This window comes from Triplophysa dalaica, chromosome 24, assembly GCF_015846415.1.
Source record: "Triplophysa dalaica isolate WHDGS20190420 chromosome 24, ASM1584641v1, whole genome shotgun sequence".
Taxonomy (NCBI): Eukaryota; Metazoa; Chordata; class Actinopteri; order Cypriniformes; family Nemacheilidae; genus Triplophysa; species Triplophysa dalaica.
In genome coordinates, this window is record NC_079565.1 from 12,547,021 (window position 1) to 12,570,845 (window position 23,825).

General features: G+C 34.1%; 2 protein-coding genes and 1 long non-coding RNA gene across 10 annotated transcripts; all 3 read right to left on the reverse strand.

The window, feature by feature from the left end:
- Window positions 1-4,876: 4,876 nt before the first annotated feature.
- LOC130413770 (uncharacterized) lies at window positions 4,877-9,920 on the reverse strand. Its single transcript, XR_008905535.1, has 4 exons — window positions 9,837-9,920; window positions 7,600-7,685; window positions 5,211-5,291; window positions 4,877-5,009 (listed from the first exon to the last, which is right to left on the reverse strand). It is a non-coding gene; the product is annotated as an uncharacterized LOC130413770 (long non-coding RNA).
- Window positions 9,921-11,249: 1,329 nt separating this feature from the next.
- Window positions 11,250-15,356, reverse strand: tnni2a.2 (troponin I type 2a (skeletal, fast), tandem duplicate 2). The gene is made up of 7 exons (XM_056740001.1): window positions 15,288-15,356; window positions 13,776-13,806; window positions 12,675-12,711; window positions 12,418-12,546; window positions 12,087-12,176; window positions 11,839-12,015; window positions 11,250-11,570 (listed from the first exon to the last, which is right to left on the reverse strand). Exons 2-7 carry the CDS (start codon window positions 13,781-13,783, stop codon window positions 11,475-11,477), a joined length of 537 nt encoding a protein of 178 aa, XP_056595979.1. The 5' UTR covers window positions 13,784-13,806; window positions 15,288-15,356; the 3' UTR covers window positions 11,250-11,474.
- Window positions 15,357-16,473: 1,117 nt separating this feature from the next.
- On the reverse strand, window positions 16,474-22,801 carry LOC130414101 (troponin I, fast skeletal muscle-like). 8 transcript variants are annotated; one of them, XM_056739799.1, is made up of 8 exons: window positions 19,989-20,136; window positions 18,531-18,695; window positions 17,822-17,853; window positions 17,606-17,642; window positions 17,402-17,530; window positions 17,201-17,290; window positions 16,942-17,118; window positions 16,474-16,789 (listed from the first exon to the last, which is right to left on the reverse strand). In XM_056739799.1, exons 3-8 carry the CDS (start codon window positions 17,827-17,829, stop codon window positions 16,694-16,696), a joined length of 537 nt encoding a protein of 178 aa, XP_056595777.1. In that variant the 5' UTR covers window positions 17,830-17,853; window positions 18,531-18,695; window positions 19,989-20,136; the 3' UTR covers window positions 16,474-16,693. The 8 variants fall into 8 exon arrangements, with proteins under 8 accessions (XP_056595777.1, XP_056595780.1, XP_056595774.1 ...); XM_056739802.1 differs by lacking the exon at window positions 19,989-20,136 and adding an exon at window positions 19,595-19,956 and having other exon boundaries at window positions 18,540-18,695; XM_056739796.1 differs by lacking the exon at window positions 19,989-20,136 and adding an exon at window positions 19,595-19,955.
- Between the last annotated feature and the right edge of the window lie 1,024 nt (window positions 22,802-23,825).

Below are 23,825 nucleotides of genomic sequence, written 5' to 3' on the forward strand. Positions count from 1 at the left end.
TGTAGCTTAATATAATAATAGCATAATCATTTATTAAATGTGGTTGTCGTCTGAGGTAGTTTCTGCTCCATTGTTCAGTTGTTCAGCCGGAAAATATAAACAAAACGGATCCGAGCTCTGGAGTATTCAGTCATCAGTTCTTCAAGCAAGAGAAATGTAAAAACAGACCCGCTCTTATTTATAATAGGTGAACAACAATACAATAAGCTACAAAATGAACTAACATCATAACATAGGAAGTTTGTCAGTACAATAGACTTGAGAATGGATTACTTTGATAACCTGCAGACATTATGAGTAAAATAGCCTTGTTATAAACATGGTATTCTACAGACATTAGCTGACATCTATCTATCTAAAGCCCAAAACACAAATGGCGCATAAAGTAAAGTACTGTCAATTACATAACACTGTACATCCTCTTTTTAAGTGTGAATGGCTTCTACACTAATACCAGCTTTTTTTCAGGCAGCACAGAAGGGGTTAACAAAAGATAGATTTATTAAACAAAATAGGAACAAAACAAAAGCCCACAATGGGGTAACAAGGAATTCTAATAACTAAATAATAATGTACCAAAACGAGAAGTGATACAGCACATTAGACGGTAAGACTACAAAACGAACTGGCACAGGACAATAGACATGAGGACTCTATAAAGGGGAACTAACACAGGATAATTTACAATAACAGGTGTGGGTCATGAAACACTGAAGGAGTGCTAAACGAGATAACAAGGGGGGGGGACATAGACGAGACCAGAGAGACAGCATGGCAGGTCAAAACATGTCATGTCTCTCTCTACACTTAACACAAGGGATCTGCCACGATTCTGCCACTAGACTAGAAAACCATGACCAAGGAGGTAAGATATTGACACTATGAAGCCCACAGACCAGGTCCAACTAAGCCTGATGATCTTTCATGTACCACCGGGATATCGGAGGCCAACAGTCCCAGTTCACCTTGCCGAATTTTTTGTTTTGTTTTTTTAATTCAGTCATACCTTTATTTGACTTATAAATATAATTTTTCCAAAGATGCAGAACCTTGAATATAATACACAATATCGTAAGGAAATCTGCATTTAAACACGTAAGCCTTCATTTCCAAAGCAAATGTATACTGTCGATAATTGCTTATCTCAAAAACTGTTAATGCTTTTGAGCCCTTAAAGGAGAGGTTGTTCGAATGGTTTCACTAGATGTTAAATAAGTCTCTGGTGTCCCCAGAGTGTGTTTGTGAAGTTTTAGCAAAATAAACACCACAGATCTTTTAATATACCATGCGCTGCATCTCCACTTTTGCATGTGAGGAGAAACTCGCTGTTTTGGTGTTTGTGTCTCTTCAAATGCAAGAGAGCTGCTAGTCTCCGCCCCCTTTTCAGCACAAAACAATAAAGTATGGTCACATAAAGCGAACGAGAAACAAGTTCTCGACTTTGAACACGAAACACATTGTTTTCGATAAGCACACCTGTTTCCCCGGGGGCCATTCTCGAAGCCCCTACGGTCCCTGTTGGGAGAGACAACCGCGTCGCGTGTTTACAAACCAATCAAACAGTTTTCTGAAGTGAAGATACTCAAGACAAACGCATGCTATTTCTCTAAATTAAATTAACGTTACACAGAACAATCCCGTCGCATGTTTACAAGCCACACACATTGCTTTCTAATAGTGAACGGACAAACGTGTCACTGACATTTTATCTACTTTTAAGTTACTGCAGGTCCCTGGGGTTTTACTTAAAAAATACCGGTACTTACAATGTCTTTATTTGCAGTTTTGCCTCGAGCAGTGTGGATGATTTCCATTGAAAACTAAAAAAATCCATCGCTCTCTTGTCTCCCGTAAGGCTGGGGAAATTGTTCTGTGCAGCCAACAACACAACAGTTTGTAAGATTTGCTAATTTTGCATGGTGTTGGAACTTCACACATGTGAAAACAACAATGGCGATGGCGCAATGGGTGGACACATTCAGAACAACGGGCGGAAATATTATAATAAGAACAGCTACTTACGTCATTAAGAGCGCGATTTTTGAAGCGCTCGTTTTCTCAAAAGCTTGCAGAGCCCAAATAAAAAAAGTTAATGATTTGTCTTTTTTCACGTTATCTGAGTTGGCAGGTGCACTAGAGACCCGAATGTAGCATTTTAACACGGAAAAGGTCTGTTTGTCATGAAATGACCCCTTAAATGCATAAAAAACAAGACTACTGGAACGTCCTACAAGTTTATCACATAGTGCGCTTTGATAATGAGTAATGAAGTTCTATGCTACCATCTACTGTTAGATTATCTTAAAACTTTTAGTTTTACAAAGGGGGTAACCTTTGAAATATATCTACGTCTAAGGAAAATATATATTTTTATCATCACAAAAGAATATACGTCATTCGCCCTGGTAACGTTACTCCACCCTCATACATGCGTACCATGTTCACGCATAGAGAAGGCAGAGCGTGACACTAGCCAGGTTTCACTTATAGTTTTGCGCAAAATTTTAAGCGATGTTTTCTAGATGTCGATTAAAAGAATATCGCGGAATGACTGCGTTTCCATTAAATGATGTTATGCGATTAAAGTGTATTTTGATTCTTTTGATGGCAGGTTGCAAACAAATTTTAGTGCATAGTGTCTGTTACACTCTCTGGCGTGGTACTGGGTTGAATCAAATTTCAGCATTTCAGCCAATAAAACGCTCCGTGTATCATCTGATCATTTGATTATTCCATTCAATACAAACGGGAAAAGAAAAAAAGTGTCGATATTTTGTTTTTTCGTTTTTCTTTATGCACATTTTTTCGGGAAAACGACGTTTTTCTTATTATTTTTAGCTTGAAACGGGAAATCCAATAAATAAATAAACCAAATCAAAATAACCACCCGAATAACTGTTTTTTCATTTTTAGGTGATATCGCAAGTCTTCTGCGCGCGCACGCTTTGCGCAATTCACAGCCGACTACCGGGATCGGCTCTCACTAAATCCTTGGTGTTTCCAGTCTCACGTTATCACGCAACTCTGTTTTTTAGCAAGTTTAACAATCATATGTAGTTTATATGGTTAGAGTTAGGTTAGGGTTAGTATGTGGGTTAGGGTGAAGTACCGGGATCAAGTGCATTTACATATGCTTCGTTTGTACTTTTCACTCCCGTTAAAAGAGTCACACTGAGAGAGAAGGACATGAAGGTGGAAAATACCTAAAAAATATAATATTGGACAATGCCTAACGTTCACATACAATACTTTCCAGAGCTTATACAGTCGACGTTTGTTAGCATTATTGCTTTTTATATGTGACATTTAAGTGAACAGTTAGCCACAGCAATTGCTAGCCGCAGCAAAGGTGTAAATCCATACATTAAGGTTTTAATTTAGAAGTTATGTGATGCAAACTGACCCTCCCCCCGTAACGTCACTCAACCGAATCCATTAGGTTCCCCCAGCAAAAACAACAGTTCTGCAATATAGTAATTCACAAAATTGTTCAGTTTGTGTTGAAACTGTGAGGTTTTTATGTGTCATTTGCACTGTTACATTACATCAGTTTTAGCCAAATTAACCTTGTAAACTGCCAAATGATTGCAGTCATATGCCTATCTAGGGAATAATTTCCTTTATGCAGATTTTGCTTGCATTAGGCTACTGTTTTTAGGTAACATGCCATAGCCTGTACCGGCCCATAATAATGTTGCAGTGTTCCCCAGAGAGCATATGGAATCTTTTTCCGACATCTCGTGATATGTCACATTATTTATAAACATTTCATGAATATGAAACATGTACAGCTAAAGACATTGTAAATTATAACTTGTGGATCGCATTTGTGAAGAGCGTAATGCCGCGCTCACATAACGCGCATGCGCAAAGCGTGCGCGCATAGAAGTCCGTGCGAAATAACCCCAAAATGAAAAAAAACAGTAATTCGGGTCGTTATTCCGTTTTGGTTTGTGTATTTATTGGATCTCCCGTTTTAAGATGAAATTAGAAGAAAACCATCGTTTCTTTTAAAAAATTGTACATACAGGAAAACGGAAAAACGAAATATCGACTCTTTTTTTCTTGTCCCGTTTGTTGTATTGAATGGAATAATCAAATGATCAGATGATACACGGACCCTTTTAAAACAATAAAGACATAACAGAGCGCTCAGCCAATCAAATTGAAGAGTACAGTCTGCACTGCAGGCGGGCTCCAGTGACTGACTATGTAGTGAGACATGAGAAGGCAAACGTACAAAGCCAACGGTTTTAATTTAAAAGTGATAAATGATAAAATTCAGAGATGCAAACGACTTATCTTTTGTGAATTCTGCTGTTTTAAATGAAAACTTAGTTGTTGTGTAGGCTAATATATAATGTAATGTGTTTTCGACTTGACATGCCTTAAAACACAACATACTGTATGAGTTTATAGCATATAAGGAATAAGATATGACTGTGTGTTTATGATGGATTTAACAGAATAATACAATATACTGCAGAACTATTATCACAAGAAATGAAATGACTATTTTAGGGTAAAATTTGGATTTAACATTATTAAATCAGTTGTTTTGTAAATTGTACCTTTAGTAAATAAATATGTTTTACCAGCAATCTCCAAATACTGTTTTTCCTTTTAGAAATGTCAAACGTGGTAATAACTTTTTTTTCCCACTTCGAGCACTGTTCTTATTTAGAATAAAATGACCAATTAATAGGAGCATGTCTTACAAACGTACAAAATGATAAACAAAATACTTTTGTTTTTGCCCCCTGAACAAATCTATCTAAATCTGTGTTTTTGAGCTCTTCTACTTTCCCGAGATAATCCATCCACCTCACAGGTGTAGCATATCAAGATGTTTATTAAACAGCATGATTATTGAACAGGAGTGCCTTAGGCTGGTCACAATAAAAGGCCACTCTAAATGTGCAGTTTAATCCCACAGCACAATGCCACAGAGTTTTGAGGGAGCGTGCAATTGGCTTGCTGACCGCAGGAATGTCCACCAGAGCTGTTCCCTGTAAATTGAATGTTCATTTCTCTACCATAGAATGACCATGTATGACCTTTATAATTTTGGTCAGTGTAAATACATGAATACTGAAAATATCAATTCATAATTGAAAATGTATTACCTTGACTGTTCATTAACATTTTTTATTTAATTACTCTAACAAAAAAAAATTACACATCAGAATACATTATCTAAACAGACTTACCATCAGCTTCAAACCATCTTGGACCGTTTCCCTGATGAGTTGATGTCTGTTTTGTCATTATCCGTCAGTGAGTGCTAGTGTCTACAGAGTAAAAGCAGCGATGAGTGAAAACAGACATCATCTGGTGTGTCTATAAACCACTCAACCATCTCTTTTAGCAGCAATGACGAGAAATGTGACTGTGATGGACGCAAAGTAACTTTGTCCACTTTCAAGACACGTCTCAAAATAAACCATGCTTTAGAGTAACCAACGTTTTTTTATGGTTATCTTAACTGTCACCACAATAACCATACTCTAAAAATTTGCAGTAAAATTATGTTTGAAAAGTGTGTTTGGATAATGTTCTCTAAGACACGTAATATCAGGTTTTAATCTGCTTGGTGTGGATCACCCCCTCATGGCCACTGCCATATTGACATCTCTTTAACTCCCATATTATCAGCCACTTTTGGTGACAAACACCAATGCAGATTAAGAAAAGTAAACAAATAACTTTTCTATTTAACATATACATTTTTATCTAAGTGATACCATTAATCAGGCATACATTTCTTTACAGAAAAATAACACTCAATGTTAATTGTTTGCTTATGTGTTCACAGACCGCATAAATCATATACACAGGCAAAACATTGTAATGTATCTGACAATGCACTCAACAGCTCTTTCTGACTGACTTTTGTTACAGGACCATGTATTAAAATGGCAAAAGAACAATTTCTGAGATAAAATCTTTTGCCTCTTAGTAGTGCTAATTTTGTGCAGATTTGCAATTTCGTTCATTTGAAAACCATGATTATGCATGATATACTCAAATGTCTTCCACTTAATATGAGAAGCTATCTTCACTGGTCAAAATTTAGAATCAATAAATGTGTACACTTTAAATACCCCAGATATCTTTAATAGTATTTGATACCATCTACTTCACAATCTAAATCAAGACTAGCTTCCTTATATTTTTTGAGGACCCCCTTAGTCAGGACAGTAGGGGAGAGTGTGGTAAAATGAGCCAGTGGGTAAGTTGATCCACCCACGTATCTCAGCTGAAAACTTTTGTTGACAATTGACCATACATTTTGAAATGACACGTAATTTCTGACAGAATGTGAAAAGGTGAAGCACACAGGAGAATTGGAGACCATCGATTTAGTTTAAAGTATGTTTTTGGCTTATAAAAGTAAAATATTAGCATATCAGATGTAATGGCTGATAAAAGCAAATTTATCCAGGTCTAAAAATATGTATGATGCATGTCCAACATATAAAACCATGCACGTAATTTGGCAAAATATTTGTCTGAATCTGTAATTAAGCCAGTTTTTCTTTTCAAAATGGCTGCTGTGGGTCAAAGTGAGGCAAATTCTTTCGTTTAAATTAAGCCAGTGTCAACACTGAAGTTAACTTCTGTATTTATTTATTTATACCTGTATCATTTTAATGTAATATTACATGACTGGTTGGTTTATCATGTTTATGGACTGTTTTCACCTAATTACACTTACTATTTTCTGATTAAGAAAAGCATTTTTGCAGATTCATACAGTACTGTATATCTTTCCAAATTAACTCACTATAATAACCTAACACAGCATTAAAAAGATACCGTAAGTTATAGAATCTACAAAAACAGACAGAGAGAACCAAAATTAGTTTGTTTTTATACAATAACTCTCCGTTTACTCTGTCTTTAGAAGGTTATAACTTTGCTTTTCCAGAAGACCGAAGTATATTGCATATTAAAGATATTGAAAGGTAAAGTTTATTGTTTTGTAAAAATGATAAAATAACAATTAGCTCAAATTACTCTTTTAGAAGGTAAATCTTCAAAAACATTTTCTGATTCAAATTCAGTTACATGTTTAGTTTATCTATACGTACACATATCATGGTGCAAATTGAACCACAGGAGGACTTTTTAAAAGGAGAACATAATATTAAAACCATAAGCCATCTTAAGATGTGTTCTTATAATTAAGATTGATAGGAAACATCCTATCAATGTTTAATTAGATACTTTTATTGCACTTACACCTCTTTTTCTTTCATCTTGAGGATCAAGTCAAAATGGCTCATCTTACCACACTCTCCCATATTCGAGCAGAACGCTTTCTTTATTTAAACTGTAATAATTTACCTTCAAATCACTAACATCACTTCATACATGTGTTTAAAATGCTTTGTTTATTGAAACAGGCTGTACCTATGTTAGATGATATTTTAAAATGATGCATTTCAGGGGTTTATCCCTAAAAATAAATGTGCTTTACAGTATCTATTAGTCAGTTTATACACAGCAATACTAAGTATTAAAATGTTATATTCACGCTAATGAAAGTGCAAAGTGAGAGTCAATTAGAAATTAATAGAGCCCATGCATTTTTACCTGCAGTTCCAAATGCGACCGATAGATGTCTCTATAGACTCTTCCACTTTTCACCCCATCTCTCTTTCTTCACTCACATGTTTAATCTTTAAAGAGAAGCATCAAACAAGAACTTTACATCATTTCATTAACCAAGTGATCACAAATGTTATTTGACTTTTGTTATTTCCTTCAGTCTTCACATTCAAAGAGTTCAGTGACATTATGAGGGCTAAATACATCAGTTTAAACTGACAAACAGATTACAGTCCTCTTTATTAATATTGTGCATACTTTGCACTTAAAAAAAATAATTCAAATATTCTGTAAACTGGAAAACCGAAATATACCGTAAAAAATTAATTCCCCTGTTAAAATTATAGGATATATATCAAACTGTAAAAACCTGAAATTTTCTGGCAGCTGGTACACCAGAAATAAACTGTTAAATAAGGTTTTTCTCTGTAAAATTACATTTCCATTGTTTTTCTTTGAATTCTTGTAAATAAAGTATTTTTATATAATTTTACAATTGTACGTATTTCAAAAGAGACATAAAAAATCTGTATAAAACTGTAAAATTCATTTTTTACATTTAACGTGGAAAATCTGTAAAAAAATGAAAGTGTATTGCTCAAAGAAATGTAATTAAATCTTATTAAATGTGTAAATAACTGTTTAATACAGCAGCTTTTCACAGACATGCTTTTTTTACGTTTTTAAATTTTTTGCCACTGTACAATCTAAATAATTTTTTCAGCTGAATATCATATTTTTATACATATTTTAATCTCCTTTATGTTTATAAAGGTCCATAACATACAGATTAGACACGAAAGAGAAAGCACCATTGTACAGTGATGCTATTATGGGAATACCATGATAGCTTGATGCATAGCAATGTACTTAATGATAGCCATATTCATGTTTTATGTATCTGATGACACATAAGATTGCTTTACTATGGCAAACATACACCATTAGCTTGATATGCACAGCAGCTGAATACTCATAATCTACAAATTCAATTTTTTTTGGTGCTTTATAAACATTTGCCTTTGAAACCGTGAAACAGTGATTTGGCCAACTCTTGAGCTAAACTGGATTATTGTGTGTTTGTACTTTCTAAATTATACTGTTTGTTGAGTATATTTTTATTGTCATAAATGCTAAAAAAGATAAATGAGAAAAATAATGAGATAAATACAGTCAATAATGCTATGGTTATAATGCTATTTAGCAGGACTAAACATGCATAAATGGTATAAATGATTACAATGTTGTTATAAATCATATAAATCATATTTATTTTAGTATAAAATGAACTAACACTATACGATGATATACCTTTTTAAGATTAAACATTATTAGGATAACCATGCTAATATTAGATTATTGTGCATTTTCTTTAGACTGTGTGATATGTTTATCTTGGAGGAGTCATTTTAACATTGACATGTAATTCCAAATCGGTATCCTCCAATTTCATTGGCAAGTATGACTTTGTCATCAGCTTTTGACAGCTTTGAAGAGGCCTTAGAGAAACCTAACAAGCTGTCCGCATACAGTAGATGATGCTCACCCCCATTTGAAAATTACACTTAAAACAGTACTGTAATAAACACTATTAATTCTTAAAAAGAAAAACTGATTCAGTCGTGCAAAATGTATTCAAGACCCATAAATTATAAGCAAAAAGAAACCAAGTGAAATCATATCCCGACTTGGCTGCTCACGTAGGGATTTGGTTTCTAAGTGACAAATCATCAGTACATAAATCATCAGGCAGCGTATAAACGGCACTGAACCAAGTCACAACTTTACTTACTTTACATATTATTACTTATTATTTCAAGGGTATTCAAAATACTTTGAAATAATTGAAAGTAATTGTGAAAATGGCATGCCAACATGCTTAAACTCCAAAACACTCATATTTTAGATAAACACTTTCACATGACATGTCTTGAGAAAAATCATCACAGTGGCAATAATAAAATATCTTTATTATCGCAGAATTAGTATTCGTATCACTCCAGTAGAAATCGCAATTTTAAGGTTTAAAAACAACACTCAGACAAGAAGACATTTCTCAATATTGAGATGCGTTTAAATAGATGAATATTCAAAATTACAGGTTTAATCCAGACAACTGCTGTTAGATCCAGCACAGAAAAGCATTAAATCCTTCAGATCCAAAGAATGGTTCACAGAGAGAGGTGCTCACCCAAAGAAGGCGGTGAGCAGGATAAACTCACCGTTGAAAGGCAATGACGGGTTTTAATGGCATTCTTTGATGGCTCAGCAAACCTCCGATTTCTCTGTGAGGAACAGCCATGTTGCTAAGACCAGTGGATCACAGCACACATCTGAAATTCAAGCCACAAATACCTTCCATGTTCCCTTCTTATAAATAACTTAACCTTTAAGATGTTAACGTCTTATTATGTCTTTATTTGTTTTGTTGGTGACTTATTGAAAAAAGAGTACAATCTAGAACTTAAAGTTGTTGCATATGTCTACTTCCAGTTTAATAAAAAATTATTCAGTACTAATAGTATACTATTATATTAACTACTATTAGGACTGAAATAAAATGTAAAAATAATCTTACCTATAGAGTAAAACTTAAGTGCACATCTCCCAGTGAGATGTTTTGCATCTCGGCTTCACTCACACTGTGATTCATGAAGACATACTGTATACATGACATCATTCTGCAAGAATGACAAAATATTGCAATCATGAGACTGGATATTACCCGTACATAGACTGAAAGACTTAAGGAAAGAAATCTTACCTTTATGATTATGAAATTGTGGTTATTCTGACTTCAACCGAAATATAGCTTTTTTGTAATTTTAAAAATGTCCTTCCTGTCCTTCTGAAACCTCCTATCTCCTTATTTTGTAATTTTTATTTTTTGACATAATTCATTATTATTACTCACCCTTTATGTTTTTTTACTGCGTTTTGCAAATATCCAACCAATGAAAAGTCTTAAAAAGTGCTTGTTAACTTTGAGAACCATTTAAAAAGTACAGTGTTTTTTTCTATTTCCTGAAAAACAGCAAATTTGGAAAAACAAGGATTATGAAGGACAGTGATTATATTGTTTAGATTCAAGACAATTTTTTATATGTATATTTAAAGAGGAAGTATGTCGTTTTTATTTTATTTATGTGTTTATGAACTCTATTTTTAAACATTTTCAAAAATAATGTTTTTATTATGTTATCATGTTTTTATTGTTAGTTAGCTGTATTTTTTGAATAATTATGGCTAAACCAACTGCAGTTTGATTGATATTAATTAGAATGCACAATAAAAAAAAACATTATCTCATTTTGGAACCAAACTCCTCCTATAATTATTATCGTTTTATTATTTTTTTTATTGTGAAATAATTTCACAGATTGTTAGATTATATTCATAGATACATTTTCTAACTGTGTCCAAAGTGTCTAACTGAGCACTCCAACTGCTGTCAACATTGGTTTAACCAATGATGTGAGACTTCGGCTGCAAGATTTGTATGTGAAAGACTAATGTTAGAATTGTTTAATTTCTTTGATGCCACTTTAAGCGCAAAATATGACACAATTTATCCTTAAATTCAATACAAATTTTGCAAAGACAATTGTTTTAAATATAAAACAAAACAATTATCTGTGTTGAGTTATTTATTTAGAAAAAGCATAATTTTGACAAGCATTTAATGAACAACGACTAAAATTTTACAGTTCCCTGAACAGGAAGAGAATATAATGTTTGGTTTTGTTTCATTTGAAAATGATTTGCATTTCTATGGACTATATGTGCAATTGTCCATATACTGCAGAAACTGTGTGTAGTACTAGAGATGATGGACCATCATCGACTGTCACAAACTGTCTTCATGCTTCAGATTCAAACATCTTCTTCCTGCCCCCCATGCCAGACTTATCCTCAATGTTCTTACGCCAGTCACCAACATCACGCAGTTCTTTATCCTGTGGAGAAGAAAACAAAGATGATTAACTAGTCCAACTATTCACCATCATCTCATTTAACAACCTGTAGAAAAATGTTGAGCTCAAGGAGGTCTATTATATCCAGAGAAAGCAAGCTACCATTGGCATTCTCTTAATGTGGCAGTATTATATTTGCTTACATTTTTAAAATATTTGCGGAAACAAGAAACTTTTTCGAGAGATTATGAACATGGGAATGTGAACGTGAATCTCCTAGCTGTACAAAGACAAGACCTAAAGTCCCCACCTCCTCTTTGACCTCCTTCTTGACTTGTTTCAGGTTGGCTCTCAGGTCCATGGACACCTTGTGTTTGGATCCCAGCAGAGCCTGAAGCATAGCGTCGGCCGACATGCGCACTTTCTTCAGAGGAGGCTTCTTGAACTTGCCCTTTAGGTCGATGATTTTGATGTTTAAATCTTTGACCTAAAACACACAGACGAACATCTAAAGACGTACACTTCATTGAGCAAATACAAGGAGACAAACCAGCTTACCTCATTGACGACCATGATGGCTTTGTGCTCTAGATTGTATCTCTCCTCATCGAGAACATCAATTTTTTCGTGTAAGTCTCTGCAAAGGGCCTGTTGACAAGATAAGGCCTCACAAATAAGCACCATGATAGAAATTATTCTTTTAAGATCCTTTGGGTCGTTTAGGATAACCAAAAATGGTTAATCTATGGCATCGCTGCAAACAAACTTCTCTGTAAACTGTAACAGTGTTCTACAGAAAATAAATGTATTGTTCTTTTAAGCACTTCTGAGTAAAAGGTAATTTATTGAGCCAAAGAGCAAGAGTGTAGTGCAAATAATAATACAGGACCTGGAGTTCGTCTTTGGAGCCTGGGTATGATAATGGTGGGCAGTTTTCCTCCATGTACCTCTTTCTCTCCTCTTTTTTCTCAATATCTTCTGCCTCCAGCAGGTCTTTTGCAACCAGGAGCATCATGCCCTATCGGCACATGGGATCCAGTAAGACTCGTAAGCATATTTTTTGTTGTTGGTTTCAGCTTTTCTGTACTGCTGTTGGCGTGGTTCATCATGAATGAACTTTATTCAATAAAAGATTTGAGCTCCTACCTTAAGAGCATGTTTTTTACTGCTGGACATGCGTTTACTGAAAAAGATGAGATACAAGGTCATTTGAACAGTTTTTACATATTATTTTACAAAATTATAGCATGTGCAATTTGTTTAGAACAATGAAGTGCAACTATTTTTAATAATTAATACTAAATATAGTATTGAATTGTATTATATAATATCATTTATAATATACAGCTGTGAAAAAAAATTAAGAGACCTTTCCAAATTATCATTTAATCATAATTTCTAGATGTATTGTGGTCATACCAGTTCAGTGTCTGTTGAATTTTAACAAATTCAAACTCAGAAGTGATATTGTAACGGAACATGCTGGAGTAGGCATTGACGAGGAGCAAGAAGTATATGCAGACATCTTTTTATGATCTGACACTTATGAAAGAAAGGAACTCAGCAACATCCGTAACGCCAAACTAAATAAACATATGTATTCAAACATATGCTTCTACATTTAAACAATACCAGACACTGAACTGAGGAAACAGACAGGCTTAAATACTAAGGAGAACATAATCAAGTAAACAGAAACAGGTGCAGGACTTAATAACTAATAAGCAAATCAAGGATCAAAGCCAAAACCAATTCAAAACTGAGTGTGAACATGACAGACATAAAGTCATCCAACAGCAATGTGAAAGATTGACACAGACACATGAAAACTGTTTTAAAAATCTAGGTTATCACATAAAATATATATTATTTGAGCTTTTCCTACATATATCGCTTAAAAGTGAATATGAACTTGTTTTCTTTGCAGTATTTTAGGTCTTAAAAAAAAGAGCATATTTTCTGTTATTTTTACCTGTTTCTCTAGTTTATAAATAAATGCAAATAGAAACAATAGTTAAATTTGAAATTTGTGAGAAATATTGTTAGTAGTTTACAGAATGAATCAAAATGCATAACTATAAATAGCAAGTTCAGATAAAGTGAAAATGATTTTGAAATGATCTCTTAAATGTCTGGCTGTATTATATTATATTATATTTATATTATTGTATTATATATCATCCAACTAATTGCATATTTACAACTACATTTTTTAACTTAAATTAAGGCCTTAAAAGGCCTACTTACTCAGACATGTTGCCAACTTCTCTCTTTACACCTTTTGAATAGAGAAAAAAGAGAAATCAAGACATAAAAATTATGTAAATATTATCTTAGTACCAGAGGATCTCAACCTTTCTGACTATGAAGACCCCCCACACACAAACAAAATTTCTACCCAATAAAATATTTTTGACCTTAACATAAAAAGATGTATATTTATTATAAAATCTTAAATGTGCCAGTTCAGACAATAAATAACGAAACACAATTTTCAGCATCACCACAAGGGGCACTGTAGTATATTTTCTACACAAAATCTATTTTCTCTTGCAATCAAGGCCGAGAAGAAGTCTGAAGATGATCCCCCTTATTCCCCAAGTGCGTTCATATTATTATTTAGCACCTAATCCGCAGATGTTCTGATTGTGTGACCTGTAAGCATGGCCATCGCCATCCGGAGGCCTGTAATTTTGAGAAGGCCACGCAGTCCCCAAACGCACTTTAAGGGCTTTTCTCCGAGAGGTCACTGCAATACGATCTGAAGGCCAGTACATCAGCTGCAGACACATCTCGCTTCTCAAGAACATCTCCGAGATGGCAAAGATATGACAACACAGAGCCGATATAACCCTCCTTTATTCCTCTCTTAACAACTGTCTCAAATGTCTGTCTTAATATACCCTAAGAGACAAAATGGCAAACTGGCTTACAGATGAGAGAATGACATGCTGATTTAGTACACTCAGATGGACTTCTAATTCCTCAAAGGCATACTTTGGAAGCTGTGAAGACAACAGTCAAGTCACGTATAAGGCTATTTTGAAGGAGGACTATTCTCAAGAGAAGGCAGACATTGAGGATATATTAGGAAGGCTCTTGTGTGTTCTTTGAGCGTCTGGTAAAAGACCAAGTGACAAACTCTCAATAATAACTTAGATTTGAGTCGTTTAAGACATATGAACCATCACAACAGATCCTTGAAAATATCCTTTCCGTAGACATTGCTGGAATTTGGACTAGAGAGTTGCAAGTTATTCGTTCAAAGTCTGCGTAAATCAGTTGTTGTTATGAACCAAAAGAAGGTGTTGATGGGTAGAGAACTACTTGAGGATCAGTCTCAAATTTATTGCTCATGTTGGTGTTAACTTTCAAACGACCACATCACCAGTTAGTATATCAATCCTTGACCTCCCTCGTCAGTTCTGCTTTGAAAACAGTTTCTCTGTTCTTAACCGTATTGTTCTGATAGAGACATTCTGTAAACACTGACTTTATCAAATATTAAAAGACGTGTAAATATTTAGTTTACAGATTAGTCACAAAACTGAACATGATTTATCTAAATATATACTGTTGTTGCATACAGTAACAAAGCATTAGCGAACAGTAAGACATTCCCAGCAGATGCAAAATGATACAAGAGTCTGTCCGCATGACTACTGCCTTCATCACTTCCTCCACCTTTTTGTCATTTTCAACAAATCTAAGACTAACTATATTTCTTGAATCTAGGCATAGAAAAGGAACTGATCTCACCCGCTTTCTGAAGAACAGAGAAACGTCTTTCAGGCTGTCTGCTGTAGACGGACGTGTTAAGCAGGTTATATATTGCATTCTGTGATCTCTTTGCAAATCCTTTCTTTCTCTTTATGGAAGTGGATTAACCACCAAACCAATGGGCTGACAAGGTCATGAAATACAGCACTATCCCTCCTTTGCCATTCCTTCAGTATAAATAACCCGTCCTTCACAACACTTATTCCTGTATGTCTTTTGTCTTTTATTCTGAGGATGACGTCTATCTATCTACCTACCTACCTACCTACCTCTCTCTCTCTCTCTCTATCTACCTACCTACCTACCTACCTACCTATCTATCTATCTATCTATCTATCTATCTATCTATCTATCTATCTCTCTATCTCTCTCTATCAATTTATCAATTATCTATCTGTTATTTATCAACCAATAATGTATACAAAAGCAATGCAGTTAGAGCATTTCTGTTCTGTTAGACAGTTTCATCATACGTAAGTGCCTGGCCGGAAGTTAACTTCTGGTCTTGTGTTTGTTCATTGGTCTGGCTAGTTTTCTTTTATTTAATTTATATTACTGTAATATTTATTGAATAATAATTGCATTAAAAAAAATTGTTGAATTTGATTGTATATTCATTTTATAAAAAAGAAAATTTGGTTTAGCAAAGCTACGGTTCCTGCTGGTAACCCAACATAATAATGGTTATACATACTTTTAACTTGCTAGCTAATGTAATTTACATGTTATTTATTTTGCTTGTTATCATAAATAATCTGCAGGTACTCTATATTGTGTACGGATGTATACCGGAAGAAGTAGTAACGTTTGTTTATGTTGTTGCTTTGAAACCGCTATATGTTTAGCAATTATTATACTTCAAAGGAGCTTACAGTATTTCAATATTTCAGAATACATGTAAAATACTTACCTGAGGACTGTGAGGTGTTAGTTTATTACGGATGAGGTCACAGAGGGGAGAAGTCAGAGTTACCTGTTTTGAACAAAATGTATAATGTTATGTAATGTTTATTCAACCCCTATGACCATATGAATAATATAAATGTTATGGAAAATAAATACTCACTTGTACCAAAGATTATGGCAGGAGTAATAAAAATGTTGGCGTTGGTTTATTTTCATTGACTTCATGTGTCAGTATTAATAAATGACTTTTTGCTCAACATAATGCTTAAAGTTTTTATTGTTATTTGTGTAACACAGTAGTACATGGATAGAGAATGCTTGTTTCTGAATACTTAACAAACAACTGAGAAATCAGATTTATAACATGTATTCCGGAAAATAAAAAGCGAATGAAGGGCCTTTAATATTAGATATTTCTGGCACTTAAACATCTACGTTTTTATGCCAGTTATACTTGAACGCAGAACTAAAAACAGATTTTAAGCTTCGGATTCAAACATCTTCTTCCTGCCATCCATGCCAGCCTTATCCTCGATGTTCTTACGCCAGTCACCAACATCACGCAGTTCCTTATCCTTAAAATAAATAACAACGAGTGTCTATATCTAGTCTTAATGTTTAAGAAATATTTAGATTCTGATCAAACTTATATAGGACAAAGATTTGCATGTAGTTCAAAAGTAATGCATAAAATCCAAGATCCTTGTGTTAAAGATGTGATTCCCACCTCCTCTTTGACCTCCTTCTTGACTTGTTTCAGGTTGGCTCTGAGATCCAGAGAGACCTTGTGCTTGGACCCCAGAAGAGCCTGAAGCATCTGGTCAGCAGACATGCGCACTTTCCTCAACACCGGTTTTTTGAACTTGCCCTTCAGGTCGATCACCTTGATATTCAAGTCCTCAATCTAGAGTAAGTAAATGTTCATGCCATCTGTACAACATACAAATGATGACACATCTGGATTATAATAAAAGCAGATATCACACCTCTTTTGCACTTTTGTTCACTTTCAATTCCAGATCGTACCGCTCCTCATCGATGACATCGATCTTATGGTGAAGTTCCCTGCATAGTTCCTGTTAACATTCATGAAGACAAAGAGTATTTATTGTGTGACTACATGATATTACATCCAAGAAAGATGTTTGGCGTTCATCTATTCTAGTTTTGTGTCGTGTTATCTCTACCTGTAATGCCTGCATAGATCCAGGTAGAGACAGAGCTTGGCATGTCTCTGCCATGTATCTCTTCTTCTCCACTTCTCGATCTTTTTCTTCTTGTTCTAGTAAACCTTTAGCGATGGCGAGCATCAAACTCTGGGAGACAAAGAATGCACTTATTATTATTCAAATACAACTTCTCTCTCTCTTTATACATATATAAAATCATACCTTGAAATGATGCTTCCGACTGGACGACAGCTTCTTTCTGAGGGGTTTGGAAATGTTGAGGTAGATGATCAGAATACATTGTGTTAAACAAATGTATGCAACTAACAAAAGCACACAACCTTCACTTTAACTCATTACATTACTGTGCTGTTAAATATACACAAACACTTGAATCAACGGAAAAACTGTGAAAAATCAATGAAACGGTTTACTCACTCCGACATCTTGGTAGATTTTTAATTAAACACCTGTGATATAAAACACAATTCACAAATAAACATTAAAACTAATTTTCTGTAGTAGTGCTCAAAATTTAAATCACTGAGTTAAAAGAGAATAAAAAATGGGTTTAATTAAAAAGTAAGATTATTTATTCATGAATTAATAAGTATATATTTAAGAAATATGGGCATTGTATATATATATATATATATATATATATATATTTATATATACATGTGTGCATTTATGTATACACATGTACCTGTAAATATATAAAATACAGGCATACAGTATATTATATAAACATAAACATTTATTTTGCAATTGATTCATCACGGTTAATCGATTCGACAGCACTAATTCAAATCATTATTATATATTTTTTTATCTGATAGGACTTGATATGTAACATATGATATATTTTTATGAAGCTCAATATTTAACATGTAATGAATTCTTTCTATATGTAAGGAATAATCCACTGCAAGCCGTGTGTTAAAGGGTTTTAATGCACGACGTGGAGGCCAAGAACCACTCGACGTGTAGAATCCTTTAATCCATGGCTAGCTGTGGATTATCCCTCTTATACCATGATCATTTGCCAAATTAAATCTTTTATTGATGTTTACCTTGAAATTTTAGATTAAACAGGTGAAAATGACAGTGATTTTGTCAGTTAAATTTCAAATGTAATCAAACTTACTGGAGCTACCTGCGCGTTGAACGGTTTTAATGCACAACTTCCAGCCAATCAGAATCGAGTTTTCAAAAACACCATGGTATAAGTAGTGTTTAATATACAGTCAGGTAGTCAGCTGTGCAATACTTTCTGATTGGTTAGTCACGACATTCCAAAGTCCGTTATTTCCTGAAAATGACCATGCAAAACTATTAATGCACAGTCATCCAGGTACTGTAAGTCATTTTGACAGATGCAGTTAAATATAACACACAAGTTAAATATAAATATCAATTTTTTAATAACAAATGTGATATTATATTTACAAATAATTTAACCAAATTGTGTGTTTGTCTCGTTTGAACTGTGTGTTTTGCAGGGCAGATTTAGGAGGATGGGTGCCCCTGGGCTTGAGTTGTTTTCGGTGCCCCCTATTATTTAAAATCATGTATTTGTTAACATTAGTTAATGTTTTGACTAACAATGACATTTGTGTGTGTTTTGCCTGTATTTCTTGAGGATCTTGAGAGATTATACATCTCAGATCTAAAATGTAGGAACCCCTGCATTAACATGAAACCAACAATGAGCCTTGTCCGCATTTATTAATCTTGTTTATTGTTGCCAAATACAATTGCTATGTTAGTTCGTGGTGCATGTTCAATGTTTTTAAAAACATAAGTAAATACGGAAAATGAAGATTTACAAATGCAGATATGAAATGCTAAACTAATGTTAACAAATGGAACGTTGTGAAGTGTTAAAAATATATAAGTATTCTATTGCAATTCCATCAGTTAAGCATATGACAGATCTATGAGTTTGAAATACACTTAATAATAATAATAATGAGATGAAACATCTTATTATGGGTTGAATAGTTTCAGAAAAATTAGATGGGTCCATAGTTTTGTAAAGTCTAGTTAACTGAGGTTGTGCAGGGCAGTAGGGAACCCCTTTGTTATACATCGTTATAATTACTTTATACGTCTGCCAAATCAATAAATATAAATGTAATGCCTAACATAACATAATTTTCATGTCAAATTCTTAAATGTAAATCTAAGAGATTGTTAAATGCAACTCACAGGGCCATGAATCCATGAATAGTATATCTGCAAGGTATAATCTTAATTTTTGCCAGAGATCTCAATGTCAGACATGAAATAACTTCCATATAAACGCGGTTTGAAAAACCACGAGCAGTTTGTCCCTTTGCGCATCCCGTAGTTCAGTTGTTTAAATTTTGTTGATTAATTAGCAGAATGTTTTTACAAGAACCGCTTATGGTCACAGAACGGCAAGTAGACAGCAAGTAGTCTGTGTTTCATCTACATGTCGATGAAACGATCTGACGAACACAGACTGTGAGGAGCGACCGTTAAATGGAAAACGCGGAGTGGAATTTCTTCGGACCCTTATTGGTGTGATAAGAGAAAGTTTTTCACTACTACACTTCGGCTACCGTTCTTTTTCGCCTACCAACGAGCGCCAGACTGTGAGGCACAAAATGGGAAGTGACTCAAGCCACAGAGCCACCCCGTGAACGCGTACCGGTTCCCGTCAGTTTCAAATGAGAAATATCTGAAGGACAGGAAAAATAACTAAACATGAGGGTGGCGGGAGATGTGTGTGAAAACGGGAGTGTTGACAGGTATACTCTGGATCCTCTGCCGAAAGATCATGTGGTCCCATGGGTAAATAATCATTCCATTTAACTAAATTAGCAGAATGTTAATTTAGTTAAATTAACATTCTGTTAAATTAACATTTAGTTAAAAATGCAGAGACACAGATTTCACTGCGGTGAACGTGACGGATAGAATCCAAAAATAACCAATCAGTAACGCCAGCATGACTGACGGAAAGTTTAGCCAATTAAACGAAATCATTCCTTACATAAGGCGGTGGTATTGAATCGTGCTAGACCAATGAACAAAGTTTAAATGAAAAATAAAATGACTGGCATATAACTAAACAAATCAAATGAACGAGAGCAGACAGGCCTCCTGAAGGGCGGGGCCCCAGTCAAGCCCAATGGTAAGTCCGGCCTTGGTGTTTTGACTTAATGGTGCAAAGTTTGATATTTAGGAGGATGTATTGACAGAAATGCAATATAATATACATAACTATGTCTTCAGATGTGTATAAAGATCTTACATAATGTAGCGTTATGTTTGTATTATCTTAGTATGAGCTTTTTCTATCTAAATACACCGCAGGCCCCCTTCTATGGAATTTTCTAAGTTTACATTTACATTTAGACATTTGGCGGACGCTTTTATTCAAAGCGACTTACATTGCTTTATCCTATACATTTATACATAGGTATTTGCAATCCCCTGGGATCGAACCCACAACCTTGCGTTTTTAACGCAATGCTCTTTCCACTGAGCTACAGGAAAGCTGTAAGTTGTTTCTACAGTAGCCCTAAATGGACAAACTTATCTATATAGTGCGCTTCGTAAACAGATTTTCTCCTTAAGGAAAGAAGCAAATGTGACAACATCTTAGTTTTGTGTCAGCCACCGTAGTGCTTCCAAAGAAGGGGGAGGGTTGGAGTGAGCCTTTGTAACCTCACAGCTAGATGCTGCTACATTTCACATACTGGACCTTTAAAAACCAGGCGATATTCCTTTGCTTCGCGCTGGGTCTTGATCCCATCACTGTCAGGGTTTATTCTTAAATAACAACCGGCTGCCTGTACATTATCATTTAAATAAAACCTGACCGGGTGACCAGATAATTCTGAAGGTGTTTTTTTGTGATCATGACTGGCTCGCTGCACAGATACTTACCAAATAAAAAAACACATAGACATGAAATATGTTATATATAATCTTTTCAAGGCTTATTTGACCACTGAATGCTGTGAATGTCTAATCAGAATTAAGTATATAGTACTCAAGGTAGTTGTGAAAGAATATATGTATTATTAAACATAAATGTATTATAGTATTATATTAAGATCACTATTTTGAACTGTACAAACATTCTGTTGAAAATGAGCACTGTAGGAGTAAACTATTTTGTGTTCATCAAGTTGGTCTGTGCTAAGCCTGTTTCTGGGTGACAAACAAAACATGACCCCATCTCTATTCATGCCATCTCAGATGACCACTTAATGATGTTTTCATGAAAACAGGTTTGCTTCCAACCTATTTAATGGTGACCCTTTGAACTTGCAACAGTATCAAGTATCGATGTATTTCTGAAACTCAATCGATGCACATTTGGGATGTTTTTGTTTTATAACACTCACCAGCTTAATTTCATAACTATTTTATAGGATGACTTATTATTTTGGAATAAATTAATATAATTCAGAAAAAAGTAATAATGAAGCTCCACATCTAAACTTTAAAACCGTATATGAATTCATTTGAAAGAGCCACCTCATCATTTTTATGGTGATAGGTGACATTACTATATTATTCCAGTGAAAATACTTATGTTAAAAAAAACTTTTATATGATTAACATGATATTTGACTAATGAATAGTCTTATTCATATTATTATTCAAAATCAAACTAAATCTCTCTGCTCTCTCTTCTAGGCTTTTGTATATCTTAAGTTTTGACTATGTAAATCATGGTGTGAGCAAATAATGGGCATTTCATCTGAACAAAGCTTTTGGCAGAAACCCCACATTTAAGTCATAGCAGCATAACGTCGTCCACAGCACAAAAGATATCTCTGTGTCATTCTGAGCATACCGGTCCAAGCCTAAAATTAATGCTAAATTTTGCCTCGACACCAAAGTAAACATTGTCATATCACACTCCGAATGTAAAAGCCCAAACAGATCAAGTTTCCATAACTCAGATCAACACTTTATCTATCATGCACCATGTGTTTTGCCAAAATAACTCAAAGAGTAGAAAAGCTATTGCCTATTTTCCCAGGATGTGATGTTAAAGTAAAAAAAAAAATTTGAGAAAGAAAACGCCAGATGTATATTTTTTCACATAATACAATACACATTCGAATTATGCTTATACTGTAAGATCAAAAACACAATCCGCAAAATATCCTCTAAACCCATCGCAAAAAGAAAAATTCTGCTAAAATATCTAAATTCATTGACAGAATTCAACTTTTAAGATCAACCATTGACTGTATTTAAAGCCACAGTGCCAATGGTTGACATAGGTGCTAATCCAAAGGGATAAAGACATGAATAATAGGGTCAAGCAGAGAGAAAACAGGGTCTCACCAGTAAGATGAAGCAGAGAGGATGGATAACGGAGGAAGGATAGGATCTCTGCGGGGTGCTGGCATCTTAAGTATATATCGCATTCCCAAATGACCAAGGATATGCCATCTCTCTCTTTATGGTAATAGATTCATTCAGAGAACCAATGGGCTGTCACACCTGAAACACAATATCAAATCCTTCATCCCTCCCCCATCATATAAATAACCTTTTTAACATTGTGTGGGTGCTTTCTTAACCCACAAAGGAGAGCGTTTCTTAAAGAAACTGATATATGATGAATAAAAAAATATTTTCCGATTTTTTGCAAAAGTGTATTTTTTCATAATCTAAAAAATATCTCTTGCACGTGAATTAATACCTGAATTTACATTATATTATTTGAATAGTGGCTATGAATATTAACTATAACATCCATTTTGTGATAATATAGATTTTTTAACTAAGCTTTATTTGAAACAACAACTATTTTTAGTATTGTTTTTATATTGTATGTATTGTTTTTAAGATAACATTTTATTATAATTATTGTTTATTTATAAATATTAGGCTATTATTTATATTATTATCTAAATTAAACTTAAACAAAAAGTAACTAAAACAATTAAAAATAATTAATAAAAACGTCTTGGTTAATAAATAACTATTAGCAAACACTAATATCAGGAACGCATTCTGGGCATGTTTCATGTACCAAGTTACTTTAAATGAATGGTTTAAAAAAGTTTTACATTTCTACCTTAACAAACAAACATACATTTTGAGATCATGTGACGTTACATTTTTTTATGTTGCTTAACATATTCTTTACTTTAATGGACACACTTGCCCAGTTTGCCTAAAAGTATGTACTTTCCGTGATAAGAAAGTACATTTGAGTGTGTTGCAAAACTGTCACATACTAACGTAACAAAAGTGGGCAAATATCATCATTTCAATAGTGAACAGTCGCACACATTAAAATACAACTTATTGCATTGCAGTTTTTTTCAATCACTATTTTCATGTATTATTTCGACATAATTGACAAATTCCATGAATGTACTTAATTTGACTGATTTTTTTCTGTTACTTTGTCCACATAAAATGTAAAAAAATGAAT